Here is a 24,488-nt window from a genome sequence, read left to right on the forward strand (position 1 = left end):
GTACTTTAAGGTTTTCTTCAGACATCTTGGCTACTACACTATTGAAGACAAAGCTGAATATATAAACTTATGTAAGTTTATTTTATAATTTCATAGATTAGAAAAATCCTATATTTTTAGCATTGAAAAGAACTCTCCTTTTTGAAATGGTATTATTTAACTGTCTTAGTGCCTACAAGGCAGCATTTCAAGGCCCTAAACCCATGTCAGTTGAAGCTCTGGCATTTCACAAGCCAGATGTGTTGAAGCTTTCTTCTCAATAGTAATACTGTCAGGCAATCAAAAAACTAGAGCTGTGGGGTACCTGGATGGCTCAGTCAGTTAAGCATCCGACTTTGGCTCAGGTGAAGTTGTGCTGTCTCCCTCTCTCTCTCTGCTTCTCCCTTGCTCATGCTCTGTCTCTCAAAAATAAAATAAATATTAAAAAAAAAAAACAAAAAAAAAAACTAGAGCTATGAATTAGAGCTAAAGAAATGAGTAACAGCAGCAAGAAAAGAATATACAGGAAAGTAAATATTTTCTAAGGTACAGAAGTGAATAAACAACACTTAGGACAAGAAATAGAGAACTCCCTGAGTTAAAAAACAAACAACATGATGGCTATGAAGACTTTAGAAAGGCCACAGATGATAAACATCAATCCAAACATAACCTTTGATTCTAAGTAGTTTCCTATTCTGGGCTTATATATATTTTATGGACCCCTCCTCAGATTTTTACTATGGATTTTCACTTAGCCAAATCATATACTGATTTTCTACTCTATGTGTAATTTTAAGTGCATAATTGGAAAGTGTTCCATGGAATCAATCCTCAATATGGTTATGGGTCACCTGAACTCCAGCATTCTGAAGTCAGGTGACATACATGATTCCATCATCTCTTAAGACATCATATTGACGGGTGATGACATAGGTCAAGGGTAAACTTTGCAATTTGTTGTCATCAGCTAACAAGGGGGATACCCTCACATCAAGAAATCCTGGATATTTTTTAGCCAATTCAGAACTACCATAAGTTGGACTGTTATAAAAGTGCCCTTTCTTAAACTTTTCAGGGAGCAAAGAACTCAAATTAATAAATTTGAACAGATGGCTTGATTCCACTGGTACATGTTGCTTGAAGAGCATAGCTTTTGCAAGTGATTTGTCCGTGGTAAAGTATTCACTCCAGAACCTGACCATCAGTGATTTGGGCAGAGGTGGAAAGTGTGAATTTTCCCAATATGATGGTAAATCCATATCAAGAGTCTGAAGAGCAGGATAAATTAAAGACTGGGTCTTGAGTTTGATCTTGACATCCGAGTCATCTATGAGCTGAAAATAATTTAAATAAGTTGCTCAGATAATAATTTTTATTTAAAAATATTTTTATTTACAAACAGTAGGTGGATATAGGATAAATCCAGAATCTCAAAAAGATAATCAGAAGCAACAAAAAATAGATCTCAAAGAACTTTCCAATTTTCAATATTATATTGAAGACTACGTGTCTTAAATAGTGTGAATATAAACAAAATGATTTGTACAACTTTCCTCATGAGTGGGGAAAGAGATCATCTAATATGTGATTAAAAAGCAAAATATCTACCCTGATAACTAAGAATGGCAATCACAGGAAACATTTTTTAAGTAAAACAAGTATGTACCTATATTATGATATCAATAGGCCTTAACATTTAAATTTTTTTTTCAACGTTTATTTATTTTTGGGACAGAGAGAGACACAGCATGAACGGGGGAGGGGCAGAGAGAGTGGGAGACACAGAATCGGAAACAGGCCCCAGGCTCTGAGCCATCAGCCCAGAGCCCGACGCGGGGCTCGAACTCACGGACCACGAGATCGTGACCTGGCTGAAGTCAGACGCTTAACCGACTGCGCCACCCAGGCGCCCCTAGGCCTTAACATTTAAAGGAAAGATCATCTAACTAACATTCTAATTTGGCTCTGATACAAAACACATGAATCTTAGGCAAAAGTCTAATTCATTTGAATATTTATGCTTTTAAAATATTCAAATTACATGAGTGCATTAACACAAATTTATCTATAAATTAATATGCATATATTTGTGGGGGTATACTAGAGGTTTCTTTTATTAATAGGACACATGATCAAAAATATTTGGAGACCAGTAACATTGAGCACTAAAGTTTAGCAGATGTTTTTGTGTACATTTACTTGGTCCTGCAAGTTGGAATGACCCATTGTGTCTTCTAGATTAGCTTCTCAAAGTGTGGTCCCTGGACCACTAGCATCTGCATCAGCTGAGGATTTATTAGAAATTCAAATTCTTGGGTCCTCACCCAGACACACTGACTCAAGTAGGGAGGGACCAGCAATTTATGTTTTAACAAGTCTTTCAGGTGATTCTGATGTATACAAAACCTTGAGATCTGTTAGCATAGGTCACAAGTAGTAATTATTGAAGCCACATGTACTCTTATGCTCCTCAGAGTAAAGTATAATGTTTAAATTGAAGTCTATTTCTAAAAATTTAATATAGAGTTGAAAAAGGAAAGCATTCTGACATTTTTTCATTTGGTATAAATATAACATTTTACACACACACACAGACTTACATACTAGCAACAGCAAATGGCAGCACTGTTTATTTCATTGCATTTAAAGCACAGTTAGTAATTATAGTTTGTAAAATAAAATATTTATAAGTCCATTACCATATTGTGTTTTGTAAAAATAATTGTTTTATGTAAAAAAAATATGTACTGAAGTTAAATAATCATTTCAGTGTTTTGTCTCAGATAAGTTTACATTCCATTTAGCTCACTATCTAGTATGAAGAACAGTTTACATTAGCAGATGTGTGGTAATCATTAAATAGGTAGCTAAGAGGTAGCTGATTGAATTAAGAAAAGATACAAAACTATTTTATATTTGACCAATAAATTCAACTTTACAGGTAGGTAGCCAAAATCTTTGAACATGCATATTAAAAGCAAATTGCCTTTGTAGCTAAATATAATACATACAAAATCAAATATATAGCCTTGTAAGACAGAAATTTAAATGTAACTATGTTCAAGGGCCAGGGAGTTTATCATATACCCTGAATTGGCCACATACCCTCTTCCTCCCCAAAAGGACTGCACTCCCATTTCCTCCTCATCCCCCATTTTATGGTATTTAGTTCTGTGTATTTCTTTAAAATTATACCATTTGTACACATTTAATCAATGTAGTTTACCTGTTTAAGGATGTTCCATCTATTCCTAGTGAACCAATAATTATTACTGTCACTTTTACTAAATGCTTTTTCCGCATCTAGTATAATTCTGCTTCCTTTATTAATGTGGTAAAATTCACTTATTTTTGTAAAATATACTTTTCCTTGCATTATTAGCAACTTGGTCATGGTAAATATGTATGTGGTATATGTATATTTTTCTAATACTTTATTCATGATGGTAATATCTTCATTTGCTGAATGTGATTGGCCCACTGTTTTCCTTCCTTATGTCAGATATAACATAACAATGTGCTTCTCTGAAGATAATTAAAGAATGCACACTCTTTTCCTATTCTCTGGACTATTTTGTATTTATTTGGAGTGGTTTCTTTCTGATGTTTGCTGTAAATTTCCAGTGAAGTGTCTTAGCAGTACAATTTTTTAATTATTGATTTAATTTAATGATTATAAAATATCTCAGATTTTCATTTCTTCTTCTGTTTTGAAAGTTATATTTTTCTTGGAATTTGCCTATTGGATTTAAATATTATGAAATATCATTTTTACTTTAAAGTTTTTCCAAATTTCTCTTTTAAAGATTACAATGTTCATTCTGAACTCATTGACGGCTAGTTCTTTTTCATATTTTAGGGACTGCAGAATTGTCCCTTTTTCAATCCTGACATTATTATGCCTGACTTTGTTCTTCCTCATGTGTCTTTCCAGAGATTTAAATTTTTTATTAGTCCTTTCAAAGAATTAACTTTTTGCTTTTTGTTCACATTTACTGTAAGCTTGATTTTGAATATCATAATTTCTGTTATCATTATCATCTTCCTTCTATTTTTTTCTTTGATTTCTTTAGTCAAATGCTTATTCTAGCCTTTCTTCTTTTCAAATATATGCTTTTAAAATACAATTCCTATAAATATTGTTCTAAATGTGGGGAAAATATATACAAGATATATATTCCATTAAATACTGGCCCATAGGTAATTACTTGTATTTTTTAAATTTCCATAAAAAGAAGGATGTTTTCTTGTTGGTCTTTTTCTTATTGATTTCCCACATTTTAGCACTGTGGTTAAGAGTCCAAAAGGTGTGATTTAAATTCGGTGATTTTTTGAGTCTTGCTTTACGGACAAGTACTTGGTCAATTTTTAAAAATGATCACATGTACTTGCTTTCTTCCCTGTTCTTGAGTTAAATGTATTAATCATTATTCCAGTCCTCTATACACTTGTTATTTTTGACTGCTTTTCTTAATTACTGAAAGAGTTCTTTTTAAATCTCTCATTGTGGTTCCGAACATTTGTGTTTTTCCCTGTAGTTCTGTTAATATTTTCTTCATATATTTAAGACCATGTTACTAAATCCATACAGATTTAGAGTTGGTATATTTTCTCGATGGTTTAACCTTTTCTGTAATGATGCGATCTTCTTAACCTGGCAGCAATGCTTTTAGATGTTATTTCCAGATACACATATTCCAACCATTTACTTTCAAATTTTCTGCTTACTTATGTTTTTAATCTGACAATATAGGTCCTACAACCAGATTATTTAGACCGCTAATATTTACTGTAATTATTAAAATAATTGCTTTTAATCTACCACTTTATTTTGTGAATCCTCCTTCTTTTCTATTTTTGACTTCTTTCAGATTGGTTGACCTTTTCACTATTCTATTTTTTTCCTGTAATAGTTTACAAGTTATACCCCTTTTCTATTAATTGATTAACTGATTTTGAGACAGAGTGAACAGGGGAGAGGGGCAGATGGAGAAAGAGAACCCTTTTTAAAAAAATTTTTTAATGTTTATTTATTTTTGAGAGAGAGAGACAGAGACAGACAGAGCCCGAATTGGGGAGGAGTAGAGACAGAGGGAGACAGGGAATCTGAAGCAGGCTCCAGGCTCTGAGCTATCAACACAGAGCCCAGCGCGGGGCTTGAACCTGTGAACTGTGAGATCATGACCTGAGCCCAAGTCATACACTCAGCTGACTGAGCCACCCAGGCACCCCTGAGAGAGAGAGAGAATGTTAAGCAGACTCCATGAGCTTGATGCGGGGCTGGATCCCACAACTCTGGGATCATGATGTGAGTTGAAATTAAGAGTCAGACACTAAGCTGACTGAGCCACCCAGGTTCCTCCCTATTTGTATTCACTAAATGATTATCCTAAGAATTATAAGGTGTATTCTTAACCTCTCAAAAACAAATGAAATTATGAAAGACCTATCATTTATTTCTTCTTAGACAATCAAAAGAGCTTGGAAGACTTAAAATCTATCCTCTCCTCCACTCTTGAAATTATGATTTGTTTTTCTCATGTTTTAATTTTATATATCTTATTATTTTAAACTTTCTGAGTTTAAGATTTACCTACATCTTAAAAAAAAAAAAAGATTTACCTACATCTTGCCACATTATTGCTCCTTGCTTCTTCCTGTATTATAAACTTTTATCTGCATTTTCATTCTGTCTGAAACACTTATTTAAACCACCTTTTAGTGTGTTTCATTAATAGCAGCTCTATTAGTTTTTGTGTATCTGAATATGCCTTTATTTCTCCTTTATTCTTAAGTAATATTTTTGTGCATCAAAGAATTTGGTTAACGGTAATTTTGTGTTGCACTTTGATGATATTCCACTGACTTAGAACTTACATTCTCGCTATTGAGAAGTAAGCTGTCAGGATGACTTGTACTTCTGTGAAGATACCCTTTTTTCTCTAAGATTTTCTTTCTTTCTTTTTTTTTTGGTTTAAAAAAATTTTTAAGTAATTTTACACCCAACATACTCACAACCCTGAGATCAAGAGTTGCATGCTTTACCGAATGAGCCAGCCAGGAGCCCCTCTATTTCTTTCTGTTGTATCTTGGGTTATTGATTGTCAACACTTTTGCCTTGTTGTCTGTATATCCATGTATACATTTATCTCTAGCTATTTATTTAATTTTAACCTCTTAAAAAAGTATGTTTAAGGTTCATGGAGCTTCTGTTATCTGTATCTTGACATCTTTCATCAGCTCTGCAAAATGCTCTAATATTTTTGTATTCTTAAATCTTCCTTTCTCTCCCATTCTTTCCCCTCTGTTTCTGGCATAACATTTAAAAGGCTAGTGGATTTTCAGGCTGTATCTGCTATATTTCTTATCTTCTCTACTGTATTTTCTGTCTTTCTGGGCTTCCATGGTTCATTGTGCATAGTCATCCATGAGTCATATGGCCCATCTTTTAGCTTATAAGTGATATCTACAGCTTGTATAAGACCACTTAAACAATTTATAAAATTTTAATTTTGTTGATTTTATTTTTTTAGTTTTGGACTTTTGTTTGTTTTTCAAAATTCTACTTTTATGCCAAAATTTGCAATCATGGTTGTGAATTAATTGAAGAAACTTGGATAGTTACTTTATATTCTGTGGCTGATAATTGCAGTATCTGAATTTTGTAAAGTGTCTTTCTTTTGTCTGTTGATTCTGCTTGCTTCCCTTCATGGCTTCTTGTTTACTTCTTTGCTTAGATATGTTTTATTCTGTGCTGGCTACTGATTGTGAAAAATTTTTGCAGGAATAATTTGAAGTCTATTATGATACTATATTTCTTCAGGGAGGATTTTTATACACTGTTAACTATACTTGAATATCAACTGCTCATCAATTTAATTTAAGTTCAAGGACAGATTTCCCACAACCATTCAGGTGATACAAAGCAAGACTCTAAATGCACATGGTTTGTTTTGTATCATCCTCCCCCTAACAATGAGACCATACCTCTTTAGAGCCTCACTTAAAATCAGAAGTACTTCATAAGTGTCCCTGTTTTTTGGAGGGCCCTGGAATTTGACTGAAACTCTCTAGCTCATCTTGGTTGAATAGTTTTCTTTTGATTCACATATGCCATTAGAGCAGAGAGACATTGAGTGCTAGGTTATCTTTGCATGTGTTTTTTTTTTCCATATCCTTTAAAAAACTTTTTGGCCTAGGGGCACCTGGGTGGCTCAGTCAGTTAAGTGCCCGACTCTTGATTTTGGATCAGGTCATGATCTCACAGTTTGTGAGTTCAAGCCTCACACAGGGCTCTGTTCTGACAGTGTGGAACCTGTTTGAGATTCTCTCTCTCTCTCTTCTGTCTCTGCCCCTCCCCTGCTCACTCTATTTCTCTCTCAAAATAAATAAAATAATTAAAAACAATTTTTTTGGCCTGGAAATCTTTCATATGTTATTAGCAGTTTAATGCTCTGCAGAATATTATATTTTAATAATTATGGGTCAGAATTGATTGGTTCACCACTGTAGAAGTCTGAACTACATAAGAGAAAGGGCTCATTATGTGACATGATAAAAAGAAATTATCTCCAAAAATCCATGTCTTCTGATATACCCTTTGTACTGCATCAAGATGTCTTTCAGAGTGACAATGAGTAGGCAGTAGGGAAATAAATTTCTGGGAAGTAGCAGAAAATCTGTTGTGCAGTATTTTTTATAAAAATCACAAAATTTGTATCTTTCCTTTGACTACAAATCATAAGAAGGTTATTCTGGAGGTATCAATAGCCAAAACTTATATACTTTAAAATGTGTATAGAAATGAAAAATCAACAAAATCAAGAGCAAGTTTTGTTTGATTGCATAATAAATTTATGAGCAATATTTATAATTAGAGTTAGTTATTGAATTGCAGATATTCATTTTTAAATCTACAAGTAATTTTTTTTTCATATAAGAACATTTCTTCTATGCCACTGGTGCCTGGTTTAATATTTAGGTCAGATAACCAGTATGAATAACAATTTTACTCATTATTAGACTAATTATGATTATGTGTCACTTCAAATTAATAGTTAATAGATGCCCAGTTTTGGGGTACCTGGGTGGCTCAGTGGATTAAGCTTCTTACTTTTGATTTTGGCTCAGGTCATGATCTCATAGTTCTTGAGTTCCAGCCCCTGTGAGTGCGGAGCCTGGTTGGGATTCTCTCTCTCCCTTTGTATCTGCCCCTCTCCCACTCACTCTCTCTGTCTCTCTCTCAAAATAAATAAATAAACTTAAAAATATTTAAAAACTAGATGTCCAGTTTGGCTAAATATCATAGAGATAGTATAATAGTTGGCATCTGAAAATTATAATTCCTTCTGCAAGTAAGTAGTATCTATAAACCTGTTAACATTTTTTGTCTATAGGCAAGATGATTATTATGATAACAATAGTTTTCATGTAAGTTTTAGTATATGCCATGAAGAATACTGGAATAATCTGATTTTGTAACTATAGTGACTGGTATCATTGGCTGATTGCACAAATACCAGCCCTAATATAACAAAATAGCATAGCACTTAGCCGACATATTAATGATGTTTAAACCAATGACCTGGAAAGAGTACTTTATCATTTTATTTTTTAAAAATCTGACAGAAGGTAGGAATAGAAGCACTCAGGATACAAATGTTCTCTAATGTTGATTTCTATGTATAATCTCTAATTTCTAACATATTAACATAACATAATTTGCATGGATATTTTAATGTTTGAAATAAATATTTAAGGGTAAGATATTTTTAGGAAAAAAAATCTGAGCAACATACCTGTTGAGTCACTGCTGCAGCTAAATTCCCTCCAGCACTGTCTCCAGAAATTCCAATTCTTTCAGGATCCACCCATATTTATCAAGAACATCTTGGTGTAAGAACCACTTTAATGCATTATATACATCTTCAAATTGATTTGGAAAGTGATATTTAGGGGCTAGTCTGTAGCTGTGGGCACAATAACAATGTTCGTTAAGCCGATTATTTTTCAAAAATTAAATGTGTGTGTGTGGGGGGCATGCTCTAACCCTTAAAATCATAAGTAAAAACATTTTCTTTAGCAAACCTGGTATTTGAGGTCATTATGAATCCAAAGACAAATGTCATTCTTATGATAATGCTTGCTATAAAAGCCTTTACAAATTTTTACATGTTTACATAAATAAAGGCTTGAATGCAAAACTTGGCTAAGACTTAGGGGAAAAAAACTCAGGTGATAATTTCCCTTAAATAAATTTTTACCAGAATGGTATTTTCTTTGTAATCATTTTACTTTATTAGTGTAAATAGCAAACAAACATTAGGAATTATTCTATTCCAACTTAATCTAATAATCAAGTTGGCAAGTAGTCACTATTATCCTTTTTTTTTTTTCAGTTTCTTCATTTTTCTATTTATTCCCATTTGTTTTGTTTTTTATTATTAATAATTGATGTAGAATGTTTTTTTGAGAGTAGATTGTGCCTGTATTCCAATACATTATTTGGTTACTAATTACATTTAATGGAGGCTTGTACCATGAAATATTCTATACTAATTGTGTTAAATTTATTTGAGTACTTAATCTTTAAAACAACTCTATGATACAGAAAATATTATATGACTCTCAGTTTACATCTGAGAAAATTGAGCTAAAATGGTATTTATCTGGTACAAAGTTATTCAATTAATTCTAGAACCAGCCTTTAAACCTGATTCTCTCACCCTGAAGCCCTCATCTTACTTTGCTAATTAAGAGTAGGCTAGAAATCCAGCAGAGGTCATTTGTCCTTAAGATACAGTAGTTTAATTTTATTTTAACAGTTTTTTGACTTCCTGTTTTTGATCCCCGCTTGACCTAACTGTACAACTCTTTTCTCTCGGACTCTTTTCTGGTCATGTGAAGTTCATGTTCTCTATTCTCACCTTCTCCATTTTATTTGAAACACCCCTAGAATAACCAAGGAATGACTAAGACAGCTTAGAGGATCCTACTCTGTATGGTATCTGGCCCAAACTCTAACAAATCAAGAGTACTCTTACTTGACTGAAATGACAACAACATCAAATCTATCCACTGTCTGTTTTGACAGAAAGGCATAACTAAACAAAGCTGAAATAAAAGGAAATAAAATCAGAAACTAACCAGTGTATTGATGAGTGTTTCCATCAACACAGAGCTTATAACTATAATTTGTTCCTCACTGAAATGTTCTGGGAAAACTATTTCTAGGATTTCATCATAGCTATAAAACATGAATTCTTCTGCTCAGTGATCCTATGATATACGCATTGTCAACTCTCTTGTCCTTCCCCACATTCCGCCCTGGATAACTTAAGCCAAATTCACTCTCTTTAAGATCAATCTCTTCCTCCTTCATTCAGCAAGTAGTAGGTGGTGAAAGAATAAACACAGACAATTAACCCCCTGGCTTTTAGCAAGTCACAGTCTACCACAGACAGGGGCAAGGAGGGCCAGGCATATAAATAAAAAGCAACAATGCAAAAAATATTAGTTGTTTTAATGGAAAGGTACAGAAAGTGTCATGTGGAAATGGCATTAGATTTTATTAAAACTGCCAGAGAAAACTAAAGAAAAGAGGAAGTAGGGAAAGCTAAAACCTGATTTATATATTTGTATGTTCTAGGCAGACAAGAAAAAATGTGTTTTCTGGAGCTTTTTTGGCCTTGTGAGCAGAGTGGGGATGAATCACACATATTTGCTATTGGGATTGGGTAAGTGCTTCCTTTTGCAGATAAGAAAATTTCAAGAAGATAAAATAGAATTTGCCAGTAATGAGAGGAGGGAGAAATCACAAAGTGTTACAAGGGGAAGTATCAGAATATGTAGTTGTCACAAACATTAAATCATGTGGGCCATGAAAAGAAGAGATTCCAAAGTCAGGTACTGAATATTCTTAAAATATCAAATACACACTAAGTTTTAAACTTTTACTTAACATTTATATAAAAAAGTCATTCTTGGGGCACCTGGGTGGCTCAGTTAATTAGGTGACTCTTGATTTTGGCTGAGGTCATGATCTCATAGTCGTGAAATAGAGCCCTGAATCAGGCTCTGGATCCAGACTGGGCATGGATCCTGCTTGGGATTCTCTTCCTCTCTCCCTCTCTGCCCTGCCCCAACACTCTCCCTTCCTCTCCCCACCCCCTCTCTCATAGATAGATAGGTAGGTAGATAGATAGATAGATAAATGGTCATTCTTATATTTTGGATTAGAACATAGATTTTTATGTCTTTTTAATATAAAAATAAAAAGCATCAAAATTTTGCTTATTGCTAACTAAGCTTATTCTTACTTAGTTCCTTTCTCTTGGTAAGCATATTCTCATTCTTCAGTAATACTGTGATGAAAAGATTTTTAAAGAAGGGCTTTGGATAACAGGGACTCATGGAAACAAACTGAGGCATGGTATTATCAGACTTTGTCTTAGAAACCTCACTTCATTGCCAGCTAAGGCCTTTACTGCCTGCATTTGTAGAAAATCATAGAGAGGATCACATCCTTTCCTACTTTGATTTATGTTTCCAATCTACATCACTCCATCAACACCTCTTTTCTTCTTGTCGCAGAGTGTGTTTCTCTTCCTATGTGTTGCCAATCCTTCTCTGTACTAAGTCCAATTTCATCTCATATCTTCTAGATCAGGCAAACCTCATTCCATCCTCCAGCCCCCTCCCCTTTTCTACAACATATTCCTATTAACCCCCACCTTTACCTTGAGTTTACAAACATGTTCATAGATCTCCTACAGGTAGATATAAAATAAATATAAAACATGCTTTTATACATAAAATATAAACTTTATATTATATAAAGTAACACTATATATATTACATATTTAACATTTATGTAAATATTAAAAATACATAAAATTGAAATACACTTTTTTTATATAAAATAAAGATAAAATACTCATACTCAACTCTTCTTTTCCATCTAACACCTTTCTCATTTCTTTCCATATCTATGCTGATTGAAAAACTAGAGTCACACCTCCATTTCCTCATTCCTCATTCACTATTCAATGTACTCCATTTTGGTTTCATTGCAACATCCCATCATTTCTGCCATTAACAAGTTCAATAATAAATTTCTAAGTTCATGAAACACTTTTCTTTCTTCTGAAATTTGCTACAGCCTTGGCTATTGATTATCCCTTTAAGAAAGAGATTTAAAATAATTCCTTTAAACTAACAGAGCTCAAAGAAATGAATTTCAGACAACTGAAGTGTTAGCTTATCTGGGATGTTTAACAATATATCTTCTTGATATGTTGAAATCACCATCTTAATACAATGTGTGTTATATGATAAATTACAATTTCTAAAAAGGGGCACATACCAGCACTCCCAAACACCAACCACCACCATGAATATAAAATAAGCCTAGTCTCTCTGGCTTTCATTTTGGTACATATATGCGGACAGGAACATTGTTGAAAGTTGTCTCCATCACAGTGACATTTTCATCAGATGTGGGTGGGACTTCTTGAAAGCTCATAAAGAACATTACAATGTTCATGGCATGGTTGATTCCCAATAGTTCAATAAACAGAACCCTAAAAGGGTGGGGGGAACCACACCAGGTTACACATAGCAAATATCAATGTTATTTATGCACGTAGGAGTATGCTATATGCTCCCAATGGTCCTGTGTCATACTGTCACAGGTAAATCTGAATGCCATGATTAGAAATTTCCATGACTGGAAATTCAGACTTTTTACCATAATAGTTGCTTTAGATTTAAAAAAAGATATGTAAAGAATTATTCAGGTATTACAACTTGGTGGGTTCTAGGCTTCCTACTTTGAGCACAAAGATCAACAGGGTAAGTTCCCTACTTTAAATAAGCTCAGAGTCAAGTGGGAGAAATGGATATATATAAGCAGTTATAAAGCAACATAATTACATAACTGCATGTCTCATAGACAAGTACAATGAAGTTTGGCAAGGGTCAATGGAAAGGTAAACTAGCTGCCTGCATGTGAGACCTAGGGAAGAGTTTTCAAATAGTAGGTGACCTCTGATACGGAACAAAGTTTGGCTGGACAAAGGAGGAAATCTCACTCTAGGCCAAAATTAAAGACACAGATATACTCCTACTTCAATCAGAGAAATGCAGGTAGCTTAGTCAAGCTAGGAAGTCAGGTCCATACAGGGATGCGTAAAAGAAAAAGGACCTCAAAAGGTAAGTGGGAGCCAAACCATGATCTATAATATTGGAATTCCAAGAATCAAAAAAATTGTTTTCCAACCTTACGTTGGAAACATGTGGAGTATGGTCCTAAGTCATCGATTAAAGAGTTGGGTCAACCTCTGTCTCACTTAATGAAGATAAATGCAAAGGGAATAAACAAAATTATCTAATTTCAACACCAAATCATCCCCATGTTCCTGAAAGGTCAGGGAGATACATTTCCCAGAACTCCTTGCCAGGTTAAACTGTGTTACACAGAGGCACTCTTGTAAGACTGATAGGGTAGAAATAAAGAAAAAGCCATTATTTCCTCTGAGCCCCTATGGATATTTATGTGAACATTGACAATTATGTGGCTTCCCGTACCTCTGGTTGTCCTTTTGAGAATTACCAGTTCAGTGATGCAAGCAGCTTCAAGTACTGGTGGCTTCCCTTCACCCCACACTCTAAAGGTTGTATACCTCAAATTCTATATTCTCAAACTGTTCCTATTGGGATATTTATAACAGTATCTATATTGTAAGAAACAATGATTGATAGAGAATATAGCCCAGAAGTTCTCAAGAAAGGAGACCATTTAAGACATGTGCTGGAATTAGATAACTGACCTGGTTAGATTTACAGCTAGTAAATTGTCTCATTGCTAATGCAAAATAGAATCTGTTCACACATGAAATGTAGTAGCAAAAAAGTTATTAAATTAACACCTGTAATAGTTCTTATTAAAGGATAGTTTTGAGAGATCAAGTAGCTATTGCAATAAAATATTATGGTGAAAATAATGAGTTCAAGCACTAACTGAACTTAAAACATTACTGAAAGAAAAATTACATTCTCAGTTATTTAGGTTTTCAGTTCAAGTTACAGTCAGTAAAGCAGATACTCTGTAAACATTCCCTAGAAGAAATCTCATCTTTAACAGCTCTAAAAACAGAACCAAAGTTTGATCTTGTAAATTGTGGAATTGCCATGCAAGGTAAAGTCACCATCCACCAGACATTTTAAATTTTTTTTTTCAACGTTTATTTATTTTGGGGACAGAGAGAGACAGAGCATGAACGGGGGAGGGGCAGAGAGAGAGGGAGACACAGAATCAGAAACAGGCTCCAGGCTCTGAGCCATCAGCCCAGAGCCTGACGCGGGGCTCGAACTCACAGACCGTGAGATCGTGACCTGGCTGAAGTCGGACGCTTAACCGACTGCGCCACCCAGGCGCCCCCACCAGACATTTTAAAAGCTGGGTCTAAGTTATTATGTGGGTGATAGTCTGAGTAGATTACATACATTTATATGGGTTCTGAACATCCTCAACTCCCAAATCCTCCCAGACCTCCCCTAGTAGAAGCAACAGAAACCAGCTTCAGTAGTAGAAGTATTTAAGGAAAATGAGGCACCAAATTTCCCAGCTATTGGAGGGGAAGAATCCAAAGGCTGAGGGAAGTAGTAATGTCTAATATCTAATTTGGTATTGTAAATAAATATCTAATTTATTATTGTAATCCATAACCCACCGCAACACTGTGTATTCAGCAAACTCCAGAGGATATCTATACAAAGACATTGAGAAATATATTAGTGAGTGGAACCTTAGCATCTTAGCATACCAAAAGAAATGAGAAAAGATAGTATAAAATCAACTAACAGATTGATGACAGGTTGATAAATGCTAACAGCTACACACACACACACACACACACACACACACACACACACATAAATATGCACTCACATGTATATAATGCACTATATATATTTATATTAAGTTATAGATCTCATTAATATCTAAGTCTAGCCCATGTACAAATCTGTATTTATATGCACATCAATATCCATGTCTGTTTCTATCTCTATAAAACTTTTAGGTATTTTTCCAGAAATTTTACTTGAACATGATTTTCAATATTTATTTTATCCAGGATTGCCAAGGTTCAGCTGGGAAATTTTTTCATATGGTTTTATCTGGCTATAAAATCACAAGCATACCGTGATAACACAGGCAGTTGTATGGAGATAGATATAAATAATAATATTTACTGTGTTTAGTTTTTGCCAGGTACTGTGCTTGTTCTCATTCAATTCTTACTAAGACCTGATAAGTAGTAATATATTCCAGATTTTCAGTTGAGTACACTGAGATGGGAGAGTTTAAAATTTCTGTTCATGTTAGTGTTCTGTTCTGTTAGTGACCATCACTGCAAAAGGCCCATTGAAGAAGACAGAGCGTGACAGTGGATGCAGCAGTCAAGGATCCCTTAGTATCCATAGAACTTTGACGGGTATGAAAGAAAACACAGAAACCTCTCTTCAGCCACCTTGCGGCTAGCCCAGGGTCCAGCAGAATGGTGTTATATTTTATGACCAGCTGCATTTTCCAATCTACGAATGCTACATCTGGGTGTGTGTTTAAGCATCAAACAAACACCCCCTCCTTACTGATGCCCAGCAGCTATTCCAAAGGGACTTCAGTTGTTAGACTCACAAAAAGTATACACTTTCAAGAAATGACTGCCCTCATGTTACAATTGCAGCCAGAAGTGTAGAACTTCATGCAGAGTGAACTGCAAATGCCTGACAGGCTTTGGGAGGCCAATTATTCTAGCTATGAGTGTGCTTTAGGTCTTCTCCATATTTTGGATATACTCCGCATACAGATATCTCCACACATGCTGACCATGCCCCCAAAACTTGGGCGTCTCCTACAATTGCTCCTGTCTACAATTACACAAGGGGTGGAGACTCGTACCTCCAGTAGACCATTTTCTGTCATCTTTATTTCTATGTTATTTCTACAGTGTTAAATAATGTTCTCCATTTTTCAGCTGGGTGTGACTTTTGCACAAACACTCCAACCAATTAACAAAAAATGTCTGAAGAAATCACATAAATATCAGGCCTGCCGATTTTAAATGTTAACACAGAAAAGAGATAGATTGTTTAAGCATTAATTTATTTAGTTTTAACAAATTTAAAATTTCTACAACCTACGACATAAAGTAGGTATCAACACAACATTTTCCGCATGGAGGGAATTTAGTTGTCTCTCTGGCTTTAAATAAAAGCTAAGTACAGAAAATATAAGGCTCTCTTTCAAAACATAAGTCATGGACTCAAGTATTTTATCTGCAAAATATGAGACTGTTTAGTTCAAATAAATATCTTTTTAAATGATAGAAAATGGTCTATGTTATGCAAGTTAAAGAAAAGGACTTAGTTATAGAAATAGTAATTGTCACATGTTGTATAAGACAGTACTAGGTATAAAATTTTGTAAGATGACTTTATAATCTCACAAACTTTTGGATCCTACTAGAGTGTAATAAATGTATAACAAAAAACTAGGAAGTCATCAGTATGTAAAAAATAGTGTCCATTATCCCTGGAGTCTGAACTGAATAAGAAGGGCTTTATAGTTTCTTTAATTGTCTTCCCTTTCATGAAGTCTGATGAGTTAGAGCATTAAGTTAATGGATATATCTTCTCAAATCATTTACTGTTTTTACACTAACTCTAAACCCTAAAAGGATTTTTAATGTAAATTTGAGATATCAAATTATAAACAAAAAAAAAATTCCGACCAACTCTGGAATTTATATCCTTCAGTTTATGGACAAAATGATTTCTTGCATCTTTATCATCCAAAGATCTATCATCTAAAGGAAAAATAGTAAAATTGAATTTCTGATGATCCAAATTTAAGAAACAGTACTATGACTTTGGCTGCACCCAAGTTACAGATCTGCATATCAATGGTAGGTATTCAGCGGTTTGAAAACTAAAAAGATAATTGGGCCTCAAAGTGTTCATCCTTTATAGGCCAAAGAGTAGCAAAATGAAATAAGTAGGGCTAGAAGAATCAGCGCCAAATGTAGGAAAAGAACAGAGATGATAAAACCAGTATTTTTAAAAATGGTCTCAAACCTAGGGAACTTCAAATTGTCCCAATACAATTAAGGAAAACCTTGTAATCTGGTATAATGATGGAAAACACTTTCACAAATGCTTATAATCTCAAACCCGAGATAGAGCTGACAGTGTTATGTTATTTGATTATAATGTTACTTCTTACCAAGATGAGATGCAACCTCCAAGTCCTTTCAAGGTGATGCTGAGCCATCTATCAAAGTTGGCATTTTGGTTAATTATATTTGATATTTCTATTCCAGGAGACAATGCTACATCACAGACAAGTTGACAGGTGATTATATTCAGTGACTTCCATTTTTCTTCATCATTGAATTATTAAAAGTTTGAATTACTATTCAAACAGCTTCCAACTCATGAAGAAAACAAATTAGAAAAAAAAAATTGCTACCAAGTGGATGATACACTACACAGTATTGCAGAACGGATTTTAAGAAGAATGGTATGAAGAAATATCACAAAGGAGAAATATACATATTCTAGAAGACATGGACATATTTGGTGGTGATCACTAGTCAAAACAAGGAGGTGACTAAACACTGGTACTGGTAGAACTTAGAAGAGGAATATATAATGAAAGACAAAATAATTTCAGAAATAAACCCTAAGTTGAAAGTAACACAAGGTATTATATACGATAGAAATGAGAAAATCAAAAGGAAGAAAAAATGTAGAAAAAGATTAAAAAGTACTAGGAAGGAAAATGACACCATTTTTGAAGACAATACAGAGAGGATCGTGTATGTATTTACATGTGTATATAGGTATATATACATACAAAATTAATCTAAATAATAAAAGAAAACAAAACTATAGACCAAAATAAATATTTTAAATAAAATTCAAGAATAACTTATAAAAGATAAAGAGTTGAAGCTATACTCCAGTGAAACTGACCCAAATCCAACAACATACTTGCTAACAAAATTACTACAAATGACCAAATCACTAATAAAATGAAAATAAGACAAGTCTTGCACTTATTCAGAGCTACATTAATGCCAGAAGAGATATTTAAGAACACCTTTAAAAATTCAAGGAAAGAGATAATGAGCCAAGTGTTTAATACACAGGTTAACTGTTCTCAAATTATTATTATTCTAATTTTTTTTGTTTGTTTTTTGCTCCAGAAGGCAGTTTTCTACAAGATGTTTAAAGGAGATTAAAAAAAAAAAAGCTTTAATTTCATATAATGAGCCTTACTAGAAAAGAACCACAAGTCTTTGAGGGGCAACTGGAGACACTGGATAGGGCAGCCAGCTGCCCTGTCACCTTAGCAGGTCATGCTTTACAACTGGAAATCATGTACATCCAGTTTCCTTTGGCTTTTTACCAGCTGACTTGTTTAAAAATATTTCAGTATGAATGCATTTGCATGCTTAAATACAAGGTTATTGCACAGAATTCTGTAACTAATCACAGCGCTAGTCAATCTTACTGTTTCTGAAGTTTACACTTCAAAGTGCTTCATTTGGGCAGGATTCATGCCATGAAACTCACGATACGACTTTTTGTCGGTCTTCCTGTCTTTTAATATTTAAAAGATTACATTTGTCTTTTAATATTTAAAGTTAAAGCTACTTGACTACTTCCTTCATATTTATTCTATTAGGGGTCTGCATTAAGGAATAGTTAAAATAAAAAAAAAGTTTTTAAAATCAGCAAGCCAGTTTTACGAACAAAATTTCCAAGACAGAAATTTTTTTTAAATAACAATAATACAAATACTTTCTCCTGATTAAACTGTTAAATAGTCAGTCAATAAAGCTCTCTAATTACCAAATCTGTTAAAGTTTTCATATATGTGTTAACCAACATTAGTTTCCATGGCTCCTCAATGTTATCTGGGACAGGTATATAAACATAATATGCCCCAAGAACCCCCATAATCAGAAGTAAAATGGTCTTTCTTCCCATGATGGTTCTCATCTGCTCTTTTGACTTGGTGACACGGCAAATACACTTGAAATATTCAGTGGCTGAAAATTACACCCACGTTTTGGCACCCTCATAAAGTGTCATCTAACTTCCTGAACACAAATTCCACTGCTTAGTCTGTCATTTCATTGGCTGTCCTGTTACTAAGTTTACTCATTAAACTTAGTAACAAGTACAAAGAACTCTTCTGTTGCAAATTTTATCATATCCAACAGCCTTTATTATGTTGCTAGTCAAGTCAGTAAACAAACAGTAGGTGTGGTAACTACTAAAGAATAGGCCATGATCAAATATAAGAAACTCAGTATATGCTTCAAATAACAAATCTCAGAGTTGGGGAGAACCAACAAATATTTTAAAAGTATTGAGAGCTTTTACAAAGTAATATAGATATGGTCATATGTATTTTATATTACTTTTATTGTCTTGCTACAATTAAAATTACCAGTGAATAATAATCATGTTAAAATTATATAATAATCAAGGAGAGAGCTAACAGTTTTTGACTACTTACTTTGATCTCAAAAATATTGTCACATGAGAGAGAGAGAGAGAAACTGAGACAAAGTTCAGAAACTTGTGCAAGCTCATTCAACAGTATGGAGTGAAATCAGTACAGTCCTCTGAGAGTGCACATTAAAACCTCACTTGTCCCAGTCTTCAATTAGTCTCAGATTACAGATAAATACCTGAAATTAAGAAGATTAAGTAACTTGTCAAGGTCATACAAAATCAAGTAGCAGTGTTAGAGACACTTATTGTTCACTAAATACCCCTGTAATATTTAGATCCCTTCTCTTGAGGTTAAGTGAGGTTATGGGGCTAGTGCTGGTAAAAAGGACCTGATAGAAAGTCATTTGTCATTTCCAGACAGAAGTAGATAAGTAAGATCCAAAGACCTGGAAACCATTTGTTTTTGTTTTGCTTCCAAGATTTTATTAAAACTCAAATTAGTTAACATATAGTGTAGTACTGGTTTCAGGAGTAGAATTCAGTGATTCATCACTTCCATATGACACCCAGTGCTCATCACAAGTGCCCTCCTTAATGCCCACCTCCCTCTAGCAACCCTCAGTTTGTTCTCCAGAGTTAAGATTCTCTTACAGTTTGACTCCCTCTCTCAAACCATCTTTTAAAATGGTAGGATCACAAAATGTAAGTAGTTTGGATTGCTAAGGGACCCAAGAGTTTAAGTGCTCAAACTCCAGAAGCATTTTCTTGTGGAGCAAGTAAATTTCATGCCAAGTTTAAAATATGTGACATAATCCCCATATCACTTTAAATATATTATATTACTTAGCTCTCATATCAACAGTGGAATGTAAGAACTAAGACTATGAAAAGTTTCTTTCTTTCCCAAGATCACTTCATTACATATTTCCAAAGCTATCATTTTAGCCTAGATCCTCAGGCTCTGAGGTCTTTATTCTTAACTCTGCAAATTAACGAGAAGGGGAAATCCATAGGAGCTGGTCATGTCCATGTAGTGTCACTGTTAATTTTATTCAAAAAAATTCTTGAACTTCCAGGACTTAGATCCTTTTTTACCTACTTGTATCTGTCTTATCTAACCACACCCAGGGAAGGCACTGATATCAGCTTCTCTTTCCATACTTAGTTCATCTGGGACACAGATTTATTTTGGACATAATAAATCCTTCAAGAAAGTTGAGAGGATTTTGATATACAGGACATGTGGACTAAAGTATAATCAATACTTCAATTACTTGATAACACTTCCAGTCTGTTTACTGTCCATCTTGACAGAAAATCATATCTATAGAGTTTAAGTAAAACAAGACAAAATCAAAATATTAATGAGAATTAATAAATCATGTGATTTGATTTTTTCTTTATTGAAAGCCTCCTATGATAATTTCGTATTTCTACAATTTATATCGAAATCCTAGGAAGAAAATCTAACAGTGGTCCCAAACATCAACTAATACTGCTCAGGGATTCTTTGACTTGCTCATGATTAGCTTTCTAGGCTCCATTCTGTCAAGTCCCATTCAAATCCTATACCAGCATCCAGCATCAATGTAGCTGTCTTCACTCAATGTGACTGACATGGTGTTAGTTGCTGGGAAGGCCAAAATGAAATACGTTTTCTGATTTCAAAGAGCTCATATCGTGGGGGCACATATGTTCACATCAACAGCCCCTGCCTTGAAAAGAGGAAGGTGCTAAAGGAATTCTATAAATTTTGAAATCTTTTATGAAACAAGATAAATACAAGAGCTACAAATATGCAAATTATAAAGGTTTATGGCAAAGGTTACACTGAGACACGTGTTTGGGTAAGGGTAATGGGTTGGTAAGTTAGAGAAAGTAATACTTTCCAGCTAAAATTCTTTTCAAATAAAGAGTCCTTTATTTAGTAAAGGAGTAAAGTAATCCTTTATTTAGGATTCTTTTCAAATAAAGAGTCCTTTATTTAGTAAAGTAATGAAGGAGATTTAGTAAATACAATTTTTAAGAGAAATTTCTCAATTTAACATATAACTATTCTTTTATACAAGTTTTATCTTAATTAATATGCAATTATGGCTGACTGCATTTTGTTCAATTTGTTGTTGATTAACTGCACTGATCCATAGCAGCTGGACTTTGGGTGTATGTGTTTGTTTACCATCTAGAAGCTGGATGAGCCCCTCCTTCTGCATTACCAATGGGATTCCCACATAGAAAGAGGGGGTATAAATGAAAACTTTGGATTTGTAGCATTACTCACTAAATACTGCATTTTACATCAACTGCTCTTGCATTAGTGCTCTGAAAGAACCATGATCTTAATAAACTTGCTAAGTCAGATGAATGTAAGTAGAGATTTTTTCCAGGCCAAAGAATAATGAGACTTGGTTAACCAATAGTGTACAGACCTATGGATTCATTTCCCCTAGGCTTTGAGTTCATTTTCAATCTTCAATCATTAGTTACCATTACCTCCATCAGCCATTCTTTCTTCTTTTCCTTTCTAAATTTTTTTTTTCAACGTTTATTTTATTTTTATTTTTGGGACAGAGAGAGACAGAGCATGAACGGGGGAGAGGCAGAGAGAGAGGGAGACACAGAATCAGAAACAGGCTCCAGGCTCTGAGCCATCAGCCCAGAGCCCGACGCAGGGCTCGAACTCACGGACCGCGAGATCGTGACCTGGCTGAAGTCGGACGCTTAACCGACTGTGCCACCCAGGCGCCCCAACAAAATTTAATTTAAAAGAAACCAAGGAGGAGCCAAGTTGGCTGAACAGCATGGAAGGTTTTTGTGTGTCTCTCATCCATGAAATACAACCAGACCAACACTAAACCATCCTACACACCTAGAAAACTGATTGGAGTATTAACACAACAATCTGCACAACCTCAACCACAGAATTCAGCAGGTACAAGGCGCAGAGAAGTGAATTTGGGGAGCGAGAAGCCACGGAGGGTAGGGAACTGCTTTTGCGGGAGGAGAGAGGACACAGACTGGGAAGGCGGGGGAGAATACGGGAAAAGCACCCCTCCCCAAAAGCAGCCTGAGAGAAAGTGGAAAATTGGAAACAGCCACAGGGACTAAACTAAAAAGGGAGAAAGGAGAGGGTTTAAATTCCATTAAAACTGTAAACAAGGGGAGTGCAAAGGCTGCAACTCCGCAGCTTGATACCTGGCAGTGCTCTGGTGGGAAGGACAAATCCCCAAGAACAGAATGGGGTCTGGGAGGTTCTCAGGCCACATGGGGAAAAGCGGTTCCAATGCTGAAAGGATATTTGGTAGAGACTGCTGAAGCCACCTGGTCCCAGCAGACCCCAAAAAATGGCAACATTCACTGATGCTGGAACAAGGTCATTAAGGGTGAGGCCTGGTGCCAGATGTGTGTTGTGATTTTCCATAATCCCTGAAATGCTGCTACTACACTGTCTCGTGAACTTTTTCTGGGGAGGGCTGGCACCTGGCTGCAGTCTCGGGGCACCAGCAACAGCAGGGGTCCAGCGGGCATTCCTGGGTGCAGCCGACATTCAGCCATTGCTCATTCAGACATTGCTCGGTGAGACCCTCCTGCAGAGGGGCAGAACGGGTCAAAGCCACAATCCTCCAGAAGTAAGGGGCCGGGGAAAACAGCCGCATCTGAGACAAAATTTAGGAGAGAGGTACCACCTGGGGCCTTGTCACAGACAGTGAAAAAGCAGGGAGTGAGTGCACAAAACCTGAAGACAGAGGACAGGTGAGCAATTGCTAACCCGGGAGAACAGACTGGGTAGCTGGGTGGTGCCATTTTCACTGCTCTCATGCATGCGCATATGCACCTAAAGCTCCACAACACTCCACCTCAGTAGGCTAGCAGCGCCATCCAGTGGAGAGCGAAGCTGTTACACTGAGCCCCACCCAACTGGGCCAACTTTGCCCTTCAAGAACAGAAGACTCACCGCCGGCTTAGTTTATGGACTATAAAATGCTACAGAGACTGACTTCTAGGGAAAATGAAGTAATTTCAGTCCTACTTCAATCTTTTAGCAGGTTCATCCATTCAATTTTCTTTTTTTCCTCTTTTACACTTCTATTCTTTTTCTTGAATACAGAAAGAAAAAATTTTTATTTTCAATTTTTATTAAAAATATTTTTCTTTAATGTTTATACTGTATTTTTTACTTTTGTGTAAATTTTTACAAATTCGATTTTACTTCATTTTATTTTAGTCTACTTCAGTGTATTCACCTTTTCAAATTTTCAAACAAGTTCCTTTTTTTCTTTCTTTTCCTTTTTTCTTTTTCATTTCTTTTCTTTTTCTTGAATGCAGAAAGAGAAAAACTTAATTTTTACTTTCAATTTCTTTAAAAATCTTAATTTAGGGGCGCCTGGGTGGCGCAGTCAGTTAAGCGTCCAACTTCAGCCAGGTCACGATCTGGCGGTCCGTGAGTTCGAGCCCCGCGTCAGGCTCTGGGCTGATGGCTCGGAGCCTGGAGCCTGTTTCCGATTCTGTGTCTCCCTCTCTCTCTCTGCCCCTCCCCTGTTCATGCTCTGTCTCTCTCTGTCCCAAAAATAAATAAACGTTGAAAAAAAATTTTTTAAAAATAAAATAAAAATCTTAATTAAATTTTTTACTATATTTTTTTGCTTTTATGAAATTTTTTTCAAATTCTATTTTACTTCCATCATTTTATTTTAATCTACTACAGTGTATTCACTTTTTTCAAAAATGCGAATGATTTTTTTCTTTTTTTCTATTTTTCATTTCTTGTTTTTGAATACACAAAAAGAAAAAAATCATATTCATTTTTAATTTTTTATTAAGAATATTTTTCTTTATTTTTTTCTACAATATTATTTACTTTTGTGTATATTTTTTCAAATTCTATTTTACCCCACATCTCATTTTACTCTACTTCAGTGTATTCATTTTTTCAAATTCTCAAATGATTTCCTTTTTTTTCTCCCCCCCCTTTT

At 34.8% G+C, this 24,488-nt stretch overlaps 1 protein-coding gene across 1 annotated transcript; it reads right to left on the minus strand.

Moving 5' to 3' along the window:
• Positions 1 to 354: 354 nt before the first annotated feature.
• AADAC (arylacetamide deacetylase) lies at positions 355 to 19,274 on the minus strand. The gene is given in 6 exon segments (XM_045503235.1): positions 355 to 1,316; positions 8,781 to 8,851; positions 8,854 to 8,951; positions 10,026 to 10,095; positions 12,343 to 12,563; positions 18,893 to 19,274. Coding segments are annotated over 6 exon segments (1,218 nt in total). The 5' UTR covers positions 19,054 to 19,274; the 3' UTR covers positions 355 to 719.
• Positions 19,275 to 24,488: the final 5,214 nt, after the last annotated feature.

Source organism: Leopardus geoffroyi, chromosome C2 (genome assembly GCF_018350155.1).
Source record: "Leopardus geoffroyi isolate Oge1 chromosome C2, O.geoffroyi_Oge1_pat1.0, whole genome shotgun sequence".
In the NCBI taxonomy this organism is placed as follows: domain Eukaryota; kingdom Metazoa; phylum Chordata; class Mammalia; order Carnivora; family Felidae; genus Leopardus; species Leopardus geoffroyi.